General features: G+C 47.5%; 1 protein-coding gene across 1 annotated transcript in view; it reads right to left on the reverse strand.

Moving 5' to 3' along the window:
- Window positions 1–3,046: 3,046 nt before the first annotated feature.
- LOC141050128 (olfactory receptor 10A7-like) overlaps window positions 3,047–21,281 on the reverse strand; it is a 28,580-nt gene continuing 10,345 nt past the window's right edge. The window contains exon 3 of the mRNA XM_073546960.1: window positions 3,047–3,967. Coding sequence (XP_073403061.1) covers window positions 3,047–3,967 — 921 coding nt within the window. The remainder of the gene's footprint in view (window positions 3,968–21,281) is intronic.

Below are 21,281 nucleotides of genomic sequence, written 5' to 3' on the forward strand. Positions count from 1 at the left end.
TTACTGAACTTGAAAGGGTTCAAAGGCGGGATACTATAATGATAAATGGAGTTGGTTCACTACAATACCCAGAAAGGTTATCAAAATTAGGTCTATTTACTCTAGAAAAGAGAAGACTTAGGGGAGACCTAATATATATGTACAAGTATATCAGAGGGCAATACAGAGATCTCTCCAATGAACTGTTTGTACCAAGGACTGTGACAAGAACAAGGGGGCATTCTCTTCGTTTGGAGGAAAGACAATTTCTGCACCAGCATAGAAGAGGGATCTTCACCGTAAGAGCAGTGAGGCTCTGGAATTCTCTTCCTGAGAAAGTGGTGATGGCCAACTCACTGAATGAATGTAAGAAAGGAATGGATGCTTTTCTTGTGAGTAACAGTATAGAAGGTTACCAATAACAGAATATTATAGGTAAATGGTTGACCCAGCTTAGGGGAAGGAATTTTTTTCCCTATGGAGAAAATTGTCTTCTACTCTGTGGGTTTTTTTGCCTTCCCCAGGATCAGCAATGCAAAACAACTGCAGTAAAAATAGGCTGAACTAGATGGACATAAGGTCTTCCATCAGCCTTCAAAACTATGTTACTATGTTACTATGACATGAAGCAAGGAACCATACAGGGTGATTACACACAGCCCAGTCTCATGGCATCCCAATGTGGATTGGTTGACAATGAGGAAGAGGAGGAAGAACAGGAGCCACATCCATGCGCTATAGATGGTACTACAAGCACAACTGTCATATCATCTGTTCAGCGGGGACGGCCTGTAGACAGGGAGAAGGAGGAGGAGGATAACATGGTCAGTCATCCTCTTGGTGAGGACACAGAAGTTTTGGCTGTTAGCAGTCTGGCATGCATGGCTGACTTTATGTTGCACTGCATTTCCCGTGATCCTCGCATTATGAACATTTTTGGTGACACTCATTACTGGTTGGTGACACTTCTAGATCCAGGCAACAAGGAGAATTTTTAATCTCTTCTTCCAGAGGCAGACAGGTCTACTAAAATGGTGCAGTACCATAGGGCCCTTGTTGCAGAATTATTAAAAAATCTCCCATCTGAAAACGCTGGCGGCAGACGTCACAGTTCGTGGGACAACCAAGGAGTACAGGCAACACAAACGCAACTTCAATCCAACAGAGGCAGGGGAATGCTGGCAAATTTCTGGGAGAGTTTTCTCAGACCCTCCCATTGCCCTGGCCCAGAGGTGTGGGGTATTGTCACAAGGAGTTCAATGTTTTGGAAGATGCTGAGGAAGTACTTTGCTGACTGTACCAACATCTTCCATGATTCCTCTGTGCCTTTTAATTATTTGATATCCAAGCTGGACACGTGGCATGAACTGGCTCTCTACACCTTGCAGGTCCTTTCCTGCCCTGCGACTTGCGCTTTGTCAGAGTGGGTTTTTTGAACTGCTAGGGTATCATAACTGATAAGCGCATCCACTTGTTAACTTAAAATGCTGACAGGCTGACTCTTATAAAAATGAACAAGGGCTGGATTGGGCCAGACTTCTCTACACCACCAAATGATAACAGCGAAACATAACTTCCTTTACTGTGTCTTTTTTTTTAGAGGTCTATTCCCATGCACCTCTTCACACCCACACATGGGTATACGCTTCCTTATTTTGGCTATTTGGTGTTATCCTCCTCCTTCTCCTCATTGTCATGTTGCAAACAACATCATCCATTTGTTGAAAATATCCATGTCTGATCTGACAAGTTGCATTTCATTACTGACAACAGAACAAGTAAGCATGGCTGGGGGTGTTACATCTCGCTGACTGTGAACTGGATTACTCTGGTAGCTGGGGGGGCAGGCAGGGAAGGGGCTGCTCCAAATATCTTGAAATTCCCAAATCTTGCGGGAGAAACATCTGTATCTAACACTTTCTCCACTGTTTGTGCCTCCTCCACCCCCTCTATGGCATCCACCTGTGGCCTTAACCTCTCCCTTAATCAGACATGCATTCCAACAGTGCGGAGAAAATCCCTTCACCCCGCACTGCACAGCCAGTGATCACTACAATCAGGCATTGTTTATACCGCTTAAGACTTGTGGACAGCTGATCAGGCCGAATTTTAGCAATAGCCTGGATACAGGGAAGGCCGGGGCAGTCTCACACACGTGCCTTGCATGGCTAACGTCTTCAACCTGGTTGTACTGGAATTTCTCTGCCTGGATGACCTAATGCAGAAAGCACGGTCACTGTGTGCTCACTTTCACAAATCACACCCCGCAGGTCATCGACTTGCATCACTACAGAGGTTTTTTGGCCAACCGGTTAACTGGTTAATACGCAATGTGCTGACATGGCAGAATTTCACTGTGCAAATGTTGCACAACTGCAGCAGCAGTGAGGAGCCCTGTTGCAGTATGTCATTTTGCATAGCCTTGGCCAACGCAAGCTTGTTTAGTGGGCAAAGATGAAGGACCTCTGCACCCTCCTGCACAGTTTCAAAATGGCTATTAAGATTGTTAGCGCTGACTTTGCCATCGACAGCATCACTATTCGGTCATAAACATGCTGGAGCACACTTTAAATAGTCTGTGGAAGGAGGTGGTGGTCCGAGAGGAATAGGAGGAAGCAGAGGAGGATGTGGAAGGGTTAACAATATCTTTAATTTCTGAACTGCTGCTGCAAAGGTGGGTGCCATGGGAAGGAGGACTACAGTGTTCAAGCGGGGCTCATTTTACCAGACAAACTGTTATTTTTCATCTATTTGAGGCAGTTATTCATACTTTTTGTGATCAATATTATTTGAAACTCTAGAAGGCTGATGCTTGGCCATCATTTGGAGTATTGATGATCCAGTATTATTTCATTTTTGCTAATTGTAATTTGTACTTTTTGGGGGGCAAGTAGTTGTAGAAAAGATTTCTTATTATTTTTTACTTGAATAGCTGGTTGCCTTTCTGCTTGTGACTTAATATAGGAATTGAACATTAAAAAACTCACTAAAAAATGTAGATGGACCTAAAGCGATTTACGTAATCCTGTCACTCCTAATGACCAGCTATGGGAAATAATTTCTATTTTTAAGACATCTGTTGATTAAGAGTTGCTTTTACTGATTTTATAATTTCTTGGTTTCTCAGACTGTAAATAATGGGATTCATCAAAGGCGTGAACACTGTATACAGCAATGATAGTATCTTACGGATGGTAGAAGATTGACCTTTTGTTGGAACGACATAAACATTGAACATGGTCCAGTAAAATATGGAGACCACAGTGAGGTGGGAGCTACAGGTGGAGAAGGCTTTCTGTCTACCGGTATTGGATGGGATCCTAAGGATGTTAACTATAATATTAACATAACAGTCTATAATTATTATAGTAGGGGCAATAACTAAGGGAATACTAAGTATATATATCTCCAGGTGGATGTTGAAAGTGTCGGAACAAGCAAGTTCCACTAAAGGAACCGTGTCACAGACAAAATGATTAATAATTGTTCCACAGAAGGTCAGAGTTGATAGTGTTGTGGTGACAATGATTGAAACAGTAAAACACAAAACCAAACTTATGAGAACCAGCGTCGCACAATGTGCTCTTGTCATGATAGACGAATAGCGGAGAGGATTACAGATGGCCACATATCTGTCGTAGGACATCACTGTGAGAAGAAAACATTCAAATTCTTCTGAGGCGCTGAAAAAGTAAAGTTGTATGATACAACCAGTAAAACTGATGATACCTCCATTATTCAGTAGGATGTGGAACATGTTTGGGACAATATTGGTGGTTAACAAGATGTCACTGATGGACAATTGTGAGATGAAAAAGTACATTGGAGTGTGGAGGTTTTTACTGAAGGACACCAATAATATTATCATCAAATTTCCACAAATGGTTGCACCAAAAACAAGGAGAAACAGAAGAAACAGAAAAATTCTTAAAACTTGACTACCTTGAAATCCTAAGAGGAAAAACTCTACGACCACAGTCAGATTTGTCTGCAAATACAAAAGTATTTTTAAGTTGACTTCACATGACATGAACCCATACTGTATTATAGTCAAGAAAAGAATTGTACTGGTTGGATTATACCGCTTCCGTAGGAGATAGAGAAGGCAGCTGCAAAATCTCAAGCAAGTGATCTTTCACTTTTTTCTTTCCAAGGTTAAAACCACACCACCCAACTTTGAATTGACAGATAAATAAACAGATCACATTTTTTAAAAAATTATTCCATTTTTGGCAGTGGAAGTTACCATATATACTCGTGTATAAGCCGAGTTTTTCAGCACATTTTTTTGTGGTGAAAATGGCCCCCTTGGCTTATACACGAGTCATTGTCCCAGAAAGACAGCAGAGGAGGGGGAGTGGCGGAGCAGCGGGTAAAAGAGGCAGGAGTCGGCAGCTACGGCTGTAACTGTGCCCACTGCTAAAGAGAAATGAATATTCACTGCGCTGGCAGTGAATATTCATTTCTCTTATAGCGCACACAGTTACAGCCGCAGCTGCCAGCTTACAGCACACCTTCTACTTACTGCCCTTGCTGCATCTCATTAGTTCCAGTGCCAGCAGCTCTCCTGGCCTAGCGATCATGTGTCCCCACTCATTAAGGTGGAGTATTCATAACCTTAATGAACGAGATGCAGCAAGGGCGCACAGGGAAGGTAAGTAGCATGTATTTTTTACAGGAACCATGCATATAAGGGTAGGGGATAAGGAGCCCAGCATCAAAGGAGAGGGAATAAGGAGCCATGCATACAAGGATAGGTGATGAGGAGCCATGCATACAAGGACAGGGATGGGGGAGCCATGCATACAAGGACAGGGACAGGGTAGCCATGCATTCAAGGACAGGGATGGGGGAGCCATGCCTACAAGGACAGGGATGGGGGAGCCATGCATACAAGGACAGGGACAGGGTAGCTATGCATTCAAGGACAGGGATGGGGGAGCCATGCCTACAAGGACATAGACAGGGTAGCCATGCATTCAAGGACAGGGATGGGGGAGCCATGCCTACAAGGACAGGGACAGGGTAGCCATGCATTCAAGGACAGGGATGGGGGAGCCATGCATACAAGGATGTGACGGGAACCATGCATACCAAGATAGAGATGAGGGGACAATGCATACCCAGCTTATATTTGAGTCAATAAGTTTTCCCAGTTTTTCGTGACAAAATTAGGTGCCTTGGCTTATACTCGGGTCTACTTATACTCGAGTGTATATGGTATATGACATTTAACAAAAGAAGCATTGAAAAGAATAAAACAATTGTCTTCATTTGTTGGGCTATGTCTAGCAGCATTGTGGAGAAGTAGTTTTTGAAGTACATGGTGTGATGTATAAATTCCAAGACCTGGGATTTATTTTTGACTTCAGTAGACCATTTGGCATCTTTCCTTTTCAAAAATGTAATCAAAGTGTCCTTCAAGCGCTGAGTTTTCACCACTCTAGCATCAATCCAGTTACTAATATACTGAGTTCAACTAGAACAGTCTCACTATTGTGTCCAACATATTGGTCCCACCCCGTAGAGTGCAACACTAAGAAGCGTATGCTTGCTGAGGCTATAGTTGGATGTGTCAGACTCATTTTATGATAAAGGGCCAATATGAAAAATAATATGGATTACGATGCTTTCCTGAGTGTCTGTTATTTGGACCTGACCATGATTGCAGATGTGCATGATTCTTGCATGGATCAAGCTCCGTAGCTGAGTCCTCTCTTACAGCATGAGTGTCATGAGTGTTGGCTGTGGGACAGTGATTCTATAGGTGATGATGAAGCAATTGCAGCTTTATCTCCCTTTTTTCTCCAAAATAAAATAACAAAATATCAAAAATTTAAATTAAATACATTTTTGGTACACCGGAGTGAAAAATGTCCAAAGCTAACACATTATGCAATTTCTGATGCAATAAAATTGACTATAGAGATGAGCAAATACATGAGAGTGGTATTGAACTCTACTTACATTTTACAAAAATACAATCTACAAATAACTTTTTTTAATTTGCTTCCACATGAACTCAGCAAAATAGCATTCACTAGCCATTGTTCTGAACCATAAATGGTAAAGTGCAAACAACATCAGCAAATTAGAGCATTTAAACCATAAAAGGCCACCAAAAGGTTAAAAAAAAATACATCTTTATGCTCTCCTTACCACTCTCTGATAGGGATAATTGTAAGTAGGAGGCAGTTCGTAGGGCTCCCTATGTGGCCATGGACTACAAACTATGAACTTTGCACTAGTCTTCTAAACATTGGAAATTTTAACCCCTTAACCCCCCAAGGGTGGTTTGCACGTTCATGACGGGCCAATTTTTACAATTCTGACCACTCTCCCTTTATGAGGTAATAACTCTGGAACATTTCCATGGATCCCGGTGATTCTGACATTGTTTTCTCCTGACATATTGTACTTCATGTTAGTGGTAAAATTTCTTTGATATGACTTGTGTTTATTTGTGAAAAAAATGGAAATTTGTTGAAAATTTTGAAAATTTCGCAATTTTCCAACTTTGAATATTTATGCCCTTAAATCACAGAGATAAGGCACACAAAAAACTTAATAAATAACATTTCCCACATGTTTACTTTACATCAGCACAATTTTGGAACCAATTGTTTTTTTCTTTGGAAGCTTTAAGGGTTAACAGTTGACCAGCGATTTCTCATTTTTACAACACAATTATTTTAGGGACCACATCACATTTGAAGTCACATTGAGGGGTCTATATGATAGAAAATACCCAAAAGTGACACCATTCTAAAAACTACACCCCTCAAGGTGCTCAAAACCACATTCAAGAAGTTTATTAACCCTTCAGGTGCTTCATAGGAATTTTTGGAATGTTTAAAAAAAATGAATATTTAACTTTATTTCACAAAAAATTACTTCGGTCCAATTTTTTTATTTTACTAAAGGTAAAAGGAGAAATTGGACTACAAAAGTTATTGTGCAATTTGTCCTGAGTATGCTGATATCCCACAGGTGGAAGTAAATCACTGTTTGCGCGAACTGCAGAGCTCGGAAGGGAAGGAGCGCCGTTTGACTTTTTCAATGCAAAATTGGCTGGAATTGAGATCAGACGCCATGTCGCGTTTGGTGCGCTCCTGAAGTGCCTAAGCAGTGAAACCCCTCATACGTGACACCTCTTTGGAAACTAGACCCCCTAAAGATCTTATCTAGATGTGTGTTGAGTAGAGTTGAGCGATACCAGCCGATACTTGAAAATATCGGATCGGAATGGATCGGCCGATCTTAAAAAAAAGTATCGGTATCGCCGATTCCGATACCGGGAACCAATGCAAGTCAATGGGGCCAAAATATCGGAATTAAAAAAAAACCTTTCTTTCCTTGTAGGTTAATTCTACATGAAGAAAAACAACTAAGAATAATGTAGAATGTATTGTGGGAGGTGGAGGAGACATTAAAGCCATAGAGGTTTAGCCCAATCAAATGGAATAGCAGGAATTAAACTTTTTTTTTTAAAGATGTTAGGAGTTACAAAGATATTGACTATGTTAGCCTCATTTATATTTTGCCAGACATGTATGTCTTCTTCTTCTACTTCCTTTTTTACATTCTTCTTCTTCTTCTTCTACTTCCTTTTTTTACATTCTTCTTCTTCTTCTTCTACTTCCTTTTTTTACATTCTTCTTCTTATTCCTTTTTTTACATTCTTCTTCTTCTTCTTCTACTTCCTTTTTTTACATTCTTCTTCTTCTTCTTCTTCTTCTTCTTCTTCTTCTTCTTCTTCCTTTTCTTACATTCTTCATATTCTTCTTATTCAACAATTATTATTCTACATATTCAGCTTCTTCATCTTCTTCCTATTCTTCTTCATCATATTCTTGTTTGTGTCAGGCATTCCTGTAGTTGTTATCTAGAAAAGTTAGAAGTTTACACCTTCCGTTCTGCCTGTCACAAAAGATTTACAACAGGATTTGTCCGCGTTCAGTTTGGCCTGCAGAAGCAGGCCTTTTCCAGGGGCACCACGAGGAGGAACGGACTCACCCCCATACACTGCTTAGTCTTCTTCTGCTTATAAATAAGATAATATCATTTGCTCAGAGTATTAGTCTTATGCTTAATGTTCTTCTGCTTTGTTTTTTTTATGCTTCTTTGTCTTCTCTCTCTTGTTGTTCTGCATCTTGGTGGTTGTCTTCCTGTTCTTTGTCCTCTTGAACCAGCTGACGGTACTGGCACCCGGAGGGGCAGCAGAAGGAACAAGAGCCAATGGCACTACCGAGGACCAGCTGACGGTGCTGGAACCCGGTTACTAAGCAGGAGGTACCTGTGCTACAAAGCACTACCAAGGACCAGCAGACGTTGCCGGAACTCGGATACCGAGATGGAGGCACCTAGGCCAAACGCTCTGACGAGAACCAGCTGACGGTGCTGGAACCCGGAGGGGTAGCATAAGCTGCAAGAGCAAATGGAAATAGCGAGGACCAGCTGACAGTGCTGGCACCCGGAGGGGCAGCAGAAGGAATAAGAGCCAATGGCACAACCGAGGACCAGCTGACGGTGCTGGAACCCGGTTACTAAGCAGGAGGTACCTGTGCTACAAAGCACTACCAAGGACCAGCAGACGTTGCCGGAACTCGGATACCGAGATGGAGGCACCTAGGCCAAAGGCTCTGACGAGAACCAGCTGACGGTGCTGGAACCCGGAGGGGTAGCATAAGCTGCAAGAGCAAATGGAAATAGCGAGGACCAGCTGACAGTGCTGGCACCCGGAGGGGCAGCAGAAGGAATAAGAGCCAATGGCACAACCGAGGACCAGCTGACGGTGCTGGAACCCGGTTACTAAGCAGGAGGTACCTGTGCTACAAAGCACTACCAAGGACCAGCAGACGTTGCTGGAACTCGGATACCGAGATGGAGGCACCTAGGCCAAAGGCTCTGATGAGAACCAGCTGACGGTGCTGGAACCCGGAGGGGTATCAGAAGTTACCCCTGAAAAGCAAAGTTGGCATGCCGCAAGCTGGCCGCAGTTACCGAATCACACAGTCCTACAGGGGGTGCTTGTCCTACTGGCACTATGGAACAAACCTTTCTTACCAGAACCCGCAGTCCACATAGGAAGCACCTAAACTGCTGGCACCCTAGCCTCGGCTAACCCAACCGCAACACGACATGGCAACTTGGGGTGGCAAACTGACATTGACACTTCCCGGAAACAGCAGGCAGGGCTGGAACCAAGCTGGGCAGGAGGGAGTACCCGTGCCAAAGTCAGTTATGAGCAGCAACTGGCGATGTTGGAGCCCAGGACAAGCACTTAGCAGGCTGAGGCCTGATGTGCTGTCAATTGGGAGGCAGCAGGACAGATTGCCATCAAAACAGCAGGGGAACAGCTGACGTTACTGAACCCCACAAACACAGGAGCTAGTGTTTTACTCTGTGAAGACGGCACTTCCGAGCAACAACTGGCTGTGTTGAAGCCCAGGGACAAGCACGGAGCAGGCTTAGGCTGCATTGAAGAAATTTTAAGATCGGTTGTAGACTACTAATTTGAACCAAGCTCCACTTAGGCCTGTGGATTCACTGATTTTCGTATTTCCCCTGTCCTCCAACCCCGCCAGTTACAGCTCCGAAGTGGCGTCTGCACAATCCACACTTGTTCCTGTGTTACAGGTGTTCAGTCCGGTCAGTTAATCCCCTGATGTGTGTCCGGCAATGTCGCCTGCTCTGTCCACATTCCGATAATGGGAATGTGGACAGAGCAGGCGACATTGCCGGACACACATCAGGGGATTAACTGATCGGACTGAACACCTGTAACACAGGAACAAGTGTGGATTGTGCAGACGCCACTTCGGAGCTGTAACTGGCAGGGTTGGAGGACAGGGGAAATACGAGAGACAGTGGAGCCACAGGCCTAATTGGAGCACGGTTAAAAATCAGTAGTGGTACGACTGTGTAGGCAGCAGGAGACTTTGCCATCCACACAGCAGGGGATCAGCTGACATTACTGAACCCCACTGAGACACGGGAGCAAGTATCTCTTTCCGTGTGGACGGCACTTCCGAACTACAACTGGCTGTGTTGAAGCCCAGGAAATAGGAGGGTGTAGGCAGAGGCCTACTGTATTTTGAATGAGTTTACAGCAGGAGAGACTGCCATCCACATAGCAGGGGATCAGCTGACGTTACTGAACCCCACTGAGACACGGGAGCAAGTATCTCTTTCCGTGTGGACGGCACTTCCGAACTACAACTGGCTGTGTTGAAGCCCAGGAAATAGGAGGGTGTAGGCAGAGGCCTACTGTATTTTGAATGAGTTTACAGCAGGAGAGACTGCCATCCACACAGCAGGGGATCAGCTGACGTTACTGAACCCCACTGAGACACGGGAGCAAGTATCTCTTTCCGTGTGGACGGCACTTCCGAACTACAACTGGCTGTGTTGAAGCCCAGGAAATAGGAGGGTGTAGGCAGAGGCCTACTGAATTTTGAATGAGGTGACAGCAGGAGAGACTGCCATCCACACAGCAGGGGATCAGCTGACGTTACTGAACCCCACTGAGACACGGGAGCAAGTGTCTCTTTCCGTGTGGACGGCACTTCCGAACTACAACTGGCTGTGTTGAAGCCCAGGAAATAGGAGGGTGTAGGCAGAGGCCTACTGAATTTTGAATGAGGTGACAGCAGGAGAGACTGCCATCCACACAGCAGGGGATCAGCTGACGTTACTGAACCCCACTGAGACACGGGAGCAAGTATCTCTTTCCGTGTGGACGGCACTTCCGAACTACAACTGGCTGTGTTGAAGCCCAGGAAATAGGAGGGTGTAGGCAGAGGCCTACTGAATTTTGAATGAGGTGACAGCAGGAGAGACTGCCATCCACACAGCAGGGGATCAGCTGACGTTACTGAACCCCACTGAGACACGGGAGCAAGTATCTCTTTCCGTGTGGACGGCACTTCCGAACTACAACTGGCTGTGTTGAAGCCCAGGAAATAGGAGGGTGTAGGCAGAGGCCTACTGTCTTTGTAATGCGGAGACAGCAGGAGAGACTGCCATCTCCACAGCAGGGGAACAGCTGGCAGTGCTGAACCCCACTAACACTTGAACGAATGTGTTTGGCTCTGTGGAGACGACACTTCTGAACACCAACTGACGCTGTTGGAGCCCAGGATTAGGCGAGGAGCAGGCTGGGGCCTACTGGATTTTGGCAGGTGAAGGCAGCAGGAGACTTGCCATCTCCACAGCAGGGGAACAGCTGGCAGTGCTGAACCCCACTAACACTTGAACGAATGTGTTTGGTTCTGTGGAGACGACACTTCTGAACACCAACTGACGCTGTTGGAGCCCAGGATTAGGCGAGGAGCAGGCTGGGGCCTACTGGATTTTGGCAGGTGAATGCAGCAGGAGACTTGCCATCTCCACAGCAGGGGAACAGCTGGCAGTGCTGAACCCCACTAACACTTGAACGAACGTGTTTGGCTCTGTGGAGACGACACTTCTGAACACCAACTGACGCTGTTGGAGCCCAGGATTAGGCGAGGAGCAGGCTGGGGCCTACTGGATTTTGGCAGGTGAAGGCAGCAGGAGACTTGCCATCTCCACAGCAGGGGAACAGCTGGCAGTGCTGAACCCCACTAACACTTGAACGAATGTGTTTGGCTCTGTGGAGACGACACTTCTGAACACCAACTGACGCTGTTGGAGCCCAGGATTAGGCGAGGAGCAGGCTGGGGCCTACTGGATTTTGGCAGGTGAAGGCAGCAGGAGACTTGCCATCTCCACAGCAGGGGAACAGCTGGCAGTGCTGAACCCCACTAACACTTGAACGAATGTGTTTGGTTCTGTGGAGACGACACTTCTGAACACCAACTGACGCTGTTGGAGCCCAGGATTAGGCGAGGAGCAGGCTGGGGCCTACTGGATTTTGGCAGGTGAAGGCAGCAGGAGACTTGCCATCTCCACAGCAGGGGAACAGCTGGCAGTGCTGAACCCCACTAACACTTGAACGAATGTGTTTGGCTCTGTGGAGACGACACTTCTGAACACCAACTGACGCTGTTGGAGCCCAGGATTAGGCGAGGAGCAGGCTGGGGCCTACTGGATTTTGGCAGGTGAAGGCAGCAGGAGACTTGCCATCTCCACAGCAGGGGAACAGCTGGCAGTGCTGAACCCCACTAACACTTGAACGAATGTGTTTGGCTCTGTGGAGACGACACTTCTGAACACCAACTGACGCTGTTGGAGCCCAGGATTAGGCGAGGAGCAGGCTGGGGCCTACTGGATTTTGGCAGGTGAAGGCAGCAGGAGACTTGCCATCTCCACAGCAGGGGAACAGCTGGCAGTGCTGAACCCCACTAACACTTGAACGAATGTGTTTGGTTCTGTGGAGACGACACTTCTGAACACCAACTGACGCTGTTGGAGCCCAGGATTAGGCGAGGAGCAGGCTGGGGCCTACTGGATTTTGGCAGGTGAAGGCAGCAGGAGACTTGCCATCTCCACAGCAGGGGAACAGCTGGCAGTGCTGAACCCCACTAACACTTGAACGAATGTGTTTGGTTCTGTGGAGACGACACTTCTGAACACCAACTGACGCTGTTGGAGCCCAGGATTAGGCGAGGAGCAGGCTGGGGCCTACTGGATTTTGGCAGGTGAAGGCAGCAGGAGACTTGCCATCTCCACAGCAGGGGAACAGCTGGCAGTGCTGAACCCCACTAACACTTGAACGAATGTGTTTGGCTCTGTGGAGACGACACTTCTGAACACCAACTGACGCTGTTGGAGCCCAGGATTAGGCGAGGAGCAGGCTGGGGCCTACTGGATTTTGGCAGGTGAATGCAGCAGGAGACTTGCCATCTCCACAGCAGGGGAACAGCTGGCAGTGCTGAACCCCACTAACACTTGAACGAATGTGTTTGGCTCTGTGGAGACGACACTTCTGAACACCAACTGACGCTGTTGGAGCCCAGGATTAGGCGAGGAGCAGGCTGGGGCCTACTGGATTTGGGCAGGTGAAGGCAGCAGGAGACTTGCCATCTCCACAGCAGGGGAACAGCTGGCAGTGCTGAACCCCACTAACACTTGAACGAATGTGTTTGGCTCTGTGGAGACGACACTTCTGAACACCAACTGACGCTGTTGGTGCCCAGGATTACGCATGCCGCATGCAGAGGCCAATGGGCAGCGGTTTTTATGGAGGTTGTGGACTACTACTGATTCTAACCATGCTCCACTTAGGCCTCTGGCTCCACTGTCTCTACTATTTACCCTGGCCTCCAACCCCGCCAGCTACATCTCTGAAGTGGCGTCAGCACAATCTACACTTGTTCCTGTGTTACTGGTGCTCAGTCCCATCAGTTGATCCCCTGATGTTTGTCCGGCAAGTTCGCCAGCTCTGTCCTCATTCCCACTACTGGTTATGGGAATGTGGACAGAGCAGGAGACCTTGCCGGACACACATCAGGGGATAAACTGATGGGACTGAGCCACAGGAACACAGGAACAAGTGTAGATTGTGCTGACGCCACTTCAGAGATGTAGATGGCGGGGTTGGAGGGCAGGGGAAATAGTAGAGACAGTGGAGCCAGAGACCTAAGTTGGGCACGGTTAAAAATCAGTAGTGGTTTGAATGTTGATGGAGCTGGTGACTCTGCCGTCCACACAGCAGGGGATCAGCTGGCATTACTGAACCCCAGTAACACAGGAGCTAGTGTGTTTCTCTGTGCAGACGACACATCTGAGCGACAACTGGCTGTGTTGAAGCACAGGGATTATAGTTCAGGTGGTAGAAAAATGAACACACCAGCAGACCTGGATACAGTTGCCAACCACTAATTTAGTCTGTAAGAGGAATGGCAAAGTCTTTGGAGATCCAGGCCTTGTTCATTTTCAGAAAAGTCAGCCGGTCAACATTATCGGAAGATAGTCGCGTGCGACGGTCTGTTAGTACACCACCTGCGGCACTAAAGACACGTTCCGATAATACACTGGCAGCAGGGCAAGCCAGCACCTCCAATGCATACTGGCTAAGCTCTGGCCATGTATCCAGCTTAGAGACCCAAAACTTGAAGGGGGAAGAGCCATCTGGGAGTACAGCGACAGGGCAAGACATGTAGTCTGACACCATCTGACGGAAGCGTTGCCTCCTGCTGACTCGAGGCGTCGCTGATGGTGTAGACAATTGTGGTGGACACACAAAACTTTGCCACATTTGGGCCATAGTGGTCTTGCCTTGTGCTGCGGCACTGCCTCTGCTCCCTCTTTGTGCAGAGTTTCCTCCACTGCCTCGACGCACAGAGCTGCTTTGTAAAGCACTTGCAACAATGCTGTCGGGTGGAATGGAAAACATTATGGACTGCACCAGTGACTCTTCGTACTCCCGCATTTTACGCTCCCGGTTCAACGTTGGTATGAGCCTTTGTACGCTGTCCCGGTAGCGAGGATCTAGGAGGGTGTACACCCAATAATCAGCCGAGACGAGAATGTGGGCGATGCGGCGGTCGTTTCTCAGGCACTGCAGCATGAAATCAACCATGTGCTGCAGACTCCCAACTGCCAAAGAACCGCTGTCCCCTGTTTGAGGCGTGACCTCGACCTGCTCTGCATCACCCCACCCTCGCTGTACATACTGAGTAGAGGTTTGTGTACCTCCCTCCTCTGGAGAGATGTCTTCCTCCTCCATCGACTCCTCCTCATCCTCCTCACAAAGTGTCCCCTGCCTAGGCCTTTGTGAGGAAACACGTAGCGCAGACTGTCCAGAAGCAGATGGCATTTGGGACTCCTCATCCTCCACCTCTTCTGAAACCTCATCCCTTAGTGCTTGCAGTGTTTGTTGAAGCAGGCAGATAAGGGGGACAGTCATGCTGACTAGTGCATCATCTGCACTCGCCATCCGCGTGGATTCATCGAAGGCACGCAAAACGAGGCAGATGTCCTTCATAGAGGCCCACTCAATGGTGCTGAAGTGTGAACGGCGCACAGTGCGACTTGTTTGCGCCTGATGCAGCTGGTACTCCATGACTGCTGCCTGCTGCTCACACAACCGCTCCAACATATGTAACGTTGAATTCCACCGGGTGGGTAGGTCACATATGATGCGATGTTCTGGAAGGCCAAATCGTCGCTGCAGAGCAGCGAGGCGCGATCTTGCCGTGCTGGAACGTCGCAAGTGAGCGCACTCTATGCGGACCTTGTGCAACAGTGCATCAAGATCCGGATAGTCCCTCAGAAAGCTCTGCACGACCAAGTTAAGAACATGTGCCAGACATGGGATGTGTGTGAGGTTGCCTAGGCCAAGAGCTGCCACCAGATTTCGGCCATTGTCACACACTACCAAGCCCGGCTGGAGATTCGCTGGCCCAAACCACACATCGCTCTCCAGCTTGATAGCATTCCAGAGCTCCTGCGCTGTGTGGCTTCGATTCCCCAAAGAAATTAATTTGAGTACAGCCTGTTGACGTTTGGCCACGGCTGTGCTCATATCGGTCGTAACAGGCTCCTGCTCTGCTGTTTCTGAGGAACTTGAGTAGGAGGAGGAGTCTATGTGTACAGACTGGAGTCCTGCAATCCGTGGCGTTGGAAGAACACGTACAGCGCCACTCTCCAGATCCGTACCTGGCTCCACAACATTGACCCAGTGGGCAGTGAGGGAAAGGTATCGTCCCTGTCCATGGTTACTGGTCCACGCATCGGTGGTCAGGTGGACCTTGCTACTAACGGCGTTTAGTAGCGCATGTTTTATTTTGCCCTCAACATGTTTCTGCAGGGCAGGGACGGCTCGCCTGCTGAAATAAAAGCGGCTGGGCACGTTGTATTGGGGGACTGCCAATGCCATTAAGTCCCGGAAGGTGTCAGTGTCCACCAGCCTGAATGACAGCATTTCAACTGCCAGAAGTTTGGCAATGCCAGCATTCAGAGACTGTGCTCGGGGATGGTTTGCCGAGTAAGGGCGCCTTTTATCCCATGCCTGTGCTACCGATGGCTGTGATGGATGGGAACGTGCTGTTATGGGTGGAATCTGACAGGGTCTCCGGACAACAGTGGCAGAGGTTCTTCCTTGGCGATCCTGTGAGGAAGCCGAACCAGCAGTGTGTGAGCTGGAGGAAGAGGGCCCAACACGAACTGAAGAGGTGGTAGGTGGTGCTGTACGTTGGCCTACGTCTTGAGGGTGTCTATGCAACTCCAACTCGTGCTTGGTGCGCACATGTTTCCACATATTTGTGGTATTGAGGTTGCTGACATTTCTCCCTCTTTTGACTCTCTGATGACACAGCTTGCATTTGACAAAGCAAATGTCATCTGCAACTGTGTCAAAAAAGGACCACGCACTGCAACTCTTGTGAGCGCCCGGTTTGCCTTTGGAAGGAGGAATGCTCCTAACGGGTGCCGAAGTGGAGGGTACAGGCAACCAAGTCTTCCCCCTCCCTCTGCCTCCTGTTTTGGCCGGTAGGGGAATCTCTTCCTCCGAGCTGCTCCCACCACCTTCCTGTTGCTCACGCCATGATGGGTCAAGGACCTCATCATCTTCCCTCCCCTCTTCAAACAGCTGCTTCTCCGGGGTTGTCTCGCCAGCACCGTACGCACCAGAAAGTGGCAACTGAGTCTCGTCATCATCTGATGCGTACTGAGGTGTGCTGACCATAGGCACTGGCCCACTCGCCTCTTCAGATTCAGAGGGACAAAGAAGTTGCGCATCACTGCATACTCCCTCTTCTTCACATTCAGGAATGCTGCTTGGCTGGCCCCCTCTTTCCAAGCCAACAGATTCCGAGAACAGAAGTAGAGATTGTGATGGCTCCTGTCCATGTCTCTCTGACTGCCTGGGCACTTTGGCAGGTGGTGAAGAGACAGATGGTTGCTCTTCGGTGCTCTGACCCTGAGAGGATGCGGAAGTAATTGAAGTCGATGCGTTAGCTGCCATCCATCCGACAACGGCTTCAATTTGTTCCTCCCGCAGCAGTGGGGTACGTTGAGGTCCTACAAAGCTGCGCATAAAGGACTGTTGCCTGCTAAAACTGGGGGATGCTGATCCACTGGTGCCCGCAGCAGGCCCAGAATCCCCACGTCCTCTACCTGTAGAATCCCCACGTCCTCTCCCTGCAGAATCCCCACGTCCTCTCCCTGCTGAAACTCCACGCCCACGCCCACGCCCCCGCGCCTTACTCCCTGCCTTCTTCATCTTGCAAGACTGCTTAAGATAGGCAAAAAAGGACAAAGGGGGGCCTTAGTGTGCTTATTCCTGAACAGCTGGTTACAGGTACAAGAAACACTAATTTTATGAAGTGTGTGTGTGTGGACTAGACTTTAATAGGAGCTGATGTGGCCTACACAAGTTCAAAATGTAGTGTTTGGTGAACTTTTTATGTGGTTTCTTTGTTTGAAACAAACTCAAAGTATGAGAACAAAGAATTGAAACTGATAGTATCACCAACTTTTTGGAGCTATTACAATGCAGGCAGGTAACCTACAATGCAAAAGATGAGGCTCCAAAAAAATTGGGTAATACTAATCTGGCTGCGCCGGCAGGGCACAAGCCAGAAAAAAAGGCTCCTCTATCTACTCCTATATAGTGTTTGCAACCAACCAATGTTGATGGATACGGATGGATGCACACTAATAGGAGAAGAAAAAATGAGCTGCACTCAGAGACAAATATGTGTGAGGCAGTGACGCACGTTGAGCGTCCTACAACCAGACGTAGCTGCAGGACACTCTACTCAGCGTGAGCTGCACTCACACACAGTCAGAGACCTCTCAGACAGCCGTCAACAGTGCAGCTAAGTGGGCACTGGCACTGACAGGCTGCAGAAAGGCTCCGCTGTGTACTCCTATATAGTGTTTGCAACCACCGTAGATGGAGACGGATGGATGCACACTAATAGAAGAAAAAATGAGCTGCACTCAAATAAAAATATGTGTGAGGCAGTGACGCACGCTGAGCGTCCTACAGCCAGACGTAGCTGCAGGACACACTACTCAGCATGAGCTGCACTCACACACAGTCAGAGACCTCTCAGACAGCCGTGAACAGTGCAGCAAAGTGGACACTAGCACTGAAAGGCTGCAGAAAGGCTGCGCTGTCTACTACTAGTGTTTGCAACCAACGTATATGGATACGGATGGAAGCACACTAGATTGAAATTATTTAAAAAATGCAGCTCAAAAAATAAAAGATGTATGAGGCAGCAGTGATCACACTGGGTGGCCTACAGCCTGACGTGGCTGCAGGACCCACTCCACAGTGTGAGCTGCACTCACACAGCCCTTGCAGACAGCTGTGAAAACAGCGCTGCTAGGGAAAAGCAAGCTACAGTGGTGGTTTATGTAGCCTGGATAAAGCACAATATTGTTTTTAGAATCGCTATTTCTAACTGTCCCTCACAGTCTTCTACAGCAGCCTGTCCCTAACTGAATTCACAGCAGAGTGACCAGAAATGGCGGCTGCGGTGGCTTTTATAGTGCATCATGACATCATTTCGGCAGCCAATCACAGCCATGCCAATAGTTAACATGCCTACATGCCTAACAGGATGTGCCCACACTTCGGAGGATTCCCATTGGCTTAATCAAAGCAAGCAGGCTCATAGCATGATGGGAACTTCCTATTCCGATTCCGATCCCGGAATCCGATATGAAAAAAGTATCGGAATTAAGTATCGGAATTCCGATACCGCTGATATCGGCCGATACCCGATACTTGCGGTATCGGAATGCTCAACACTAGTGTTGAGCACTTCGAAACTCCAAGTGCTTCACAGAAGTTTATAACATAGAGCCGCAAAATAAAAAAATCATATTTTTCCACAAAAATGATTTTAACCCCCATTTTTTTATTTTCCCAAGGGTATCAGAAGAAATTGGACCACTAAAGTCATTGTGCAATTTGTTCTGAGTATGCTGATACCTCATATGTGAGGGTAAACCACTGTTGGAGCACATGGCAGAGCTCAGAAGGGAAGGAGCACCAGATTTTACTGTTATGGTTTGCTGGTGCCATGACCCACTGGGAGAGCCCATGAGGTGCCAAAACAGCAGAACCCCCCATAAGTGACCACCATTTTACAGATTACACCTCTCAGTGACTTCATCTAGGGGTGCAGTGATCATGTTGACACCATGGGTGTGTCACAGAATTTTATACCATTGGGCAGTCCTGCGGAGAGACTCGGGAGGAACGGAGCGCTATTTGCCTATTTAAGTGAATGCATCTGTGAATATGTTAGTATGTATGTTTGAGCAAACACACTGACATGTCTTTTTTAATGTCAGCAAGGGCCACAAAACATCCAGCACATATGCATATGCATAACACACGGATGTCATCCATGTGACACGCATCGGCACCGGGGAAGAAGAGTTACAGTAAGCGCTATTCCCCGGTGCCATGTTCTGAACATGTCTCTCATCATTCTCCCCTGCTTGTGCCAATTGCCGGCAGAGCAGGGGAGAATGACGAGAGCCGTGTTCAGCACCCAGCGAAGGGAACGGCGCTAACTGTAACGCTTCTTCCCTGGCGCCTGTCCTTGTGCTACTGATGCAGCACACGCATACCACACGTGTGCCACAAGTACTACATATACGGACACTGACATCTCTGGTACCAGAAATATCAGGACGTGTGAAAGAAGCCTTATACCGGGTTTTTATATTTGGCAGCTGTCGCACGCTAAAAAAACGATTTTTATTGCAAAAAATAGTTTTTGCATCACCATTTTGAGAGCTATAATTTTTCCATATTTTGACCCACAGAGTCATGTGAGGTCTTATTTTTTGCAGGACGTTTTTTGCAGGACGTTTTTATTGGTACCATTGTCAGGCACATGACATTTTTTGATCACTTTCTACTGAGCAAAAACCAGCATTTCATGAATTTCTTTTGGGGGGTGGAGTTAATACCATTCCACGTGTGGTAAAATTGATAAAGCGGCTTTATTCTTCGGCTCAGTACGATTACAACGATACCTCATTTATGTCATTTTTTATGTTTTGGCGCTTTTATACAATAAACTATTTTATATAAAAATAATTGTTTTTGCATCGCTTTATTCTGCGAGCTATGACTTTTTTATTTTTTCGCTGATGATGCTGTGTGGTGGCTCGTTTTTTGCGGGACAAGATGACATTTTTAGCGGCACCATGGTCATTTATATCCGTCTTTTTGATCGCGTGTTATTCCACTTTTTGTTCAGCGGTATGATGATAAAGCATTGTTTTGTGACTCGTGTTTTATTTACTTTTTTATGGGGTTCATTACAGGGGTTAACTACTGGGACAGTTTTATAGGGCGGGTCGTTACGGACGTGGGATACCAAATATGTGTACTTTTATTGTTTAGATTTTTTTAATTCAAATATTTATTTAGTGATTGAATAAATATTGATTTATTATTATTATTATTAGGGATGAGCGAGTAGTGAAGTATTCGGACTCGCTGTACTCGTTGCGAGTACCTCCTAATATTTGGGTACTCATAACGAGTCCAATGTAAGTCTATGGGAAATGTGAGTAATGGGCGGGACCTGTGTGAATACTGTGCCGGACTGTGCTGGACTGTGCTGGGCTGTGCAGGTACTGTGCGGGGACTGTGCTGGGCTGTGTGGGACTGTGCTGGCCTGTGCGGGACTGTGCTGGGCTGTGCAAGTACTGTGCGGGGACTGTGCCGGGCTGTGCGGGACTGTGCTGGGCTGTGCAGGTACTGTGCGGGGACTGTGCTGGGCTGTGTGGGACTGTGCTGGGCTGTGTGGGACTGTGCTGGCCTGTGCGGGACTGTGCTGGGCTGTGCAGGTACTGTGCGGGTACTGTGCTGGGCTGTGTGGGACTGTGCTGAGTATTGTTCGGGGACTGTGCTGGGCTGTGCTGGGACTGTGCTGGGCTGTGCAGGTACTGTGCTGGGACTGTGCTGGGCTGTGCGGGACTGCCCTGGGCTGTGCAGGTACTGTGCGGGGACTGTGCCGGGCTGTGCGGGACTGCCCTGGGCTGTGCAGGTACTGTGCGGGACTGTGCTGGGCTTTGCAGGTACTGTGCAGGGACTGTGCTGGGCTGTGCGGGACTGTGATGGGTGTTGTTCGGGGACTGTGCTGGGCTGTGCGGGACTGTGCTGGGTATTGTTCGGGGACTGTGCGGGCTGTGCCAAATATTGCGAGGCAAGTAGTGAAATACTCGCCAGGATTCGAGTACCGCATTACTCGCCGAGTACCAAATCCTAACGAGTATACTCGATCATCCCTAATTATTATTCTTTTAATATTTTTGCAATTATTTAAAAACATTTTTTTTACTTTATTCTAATTTTTACACTTAGTCCAACTTTGTGACACTCATTTTGTTCTGGC

This window comes from Dendrobates tinctorius, unplaced genomic scaffold, assembly GCF_039654945.1.
Source record: "Dendrobates tinctorius isolate UK_male_01 unplaced genomic scaffold, ASM3965494v1 ptg000151l, whole genome shotgun sequence".
In the NCBI taxonomy this organism is placed as follows: Eukaryota; Metazoa; Chordata; class Amphibia; order Anura; family Dendrobatidae; genus Dendrobates; species Dendrobates tinctorius.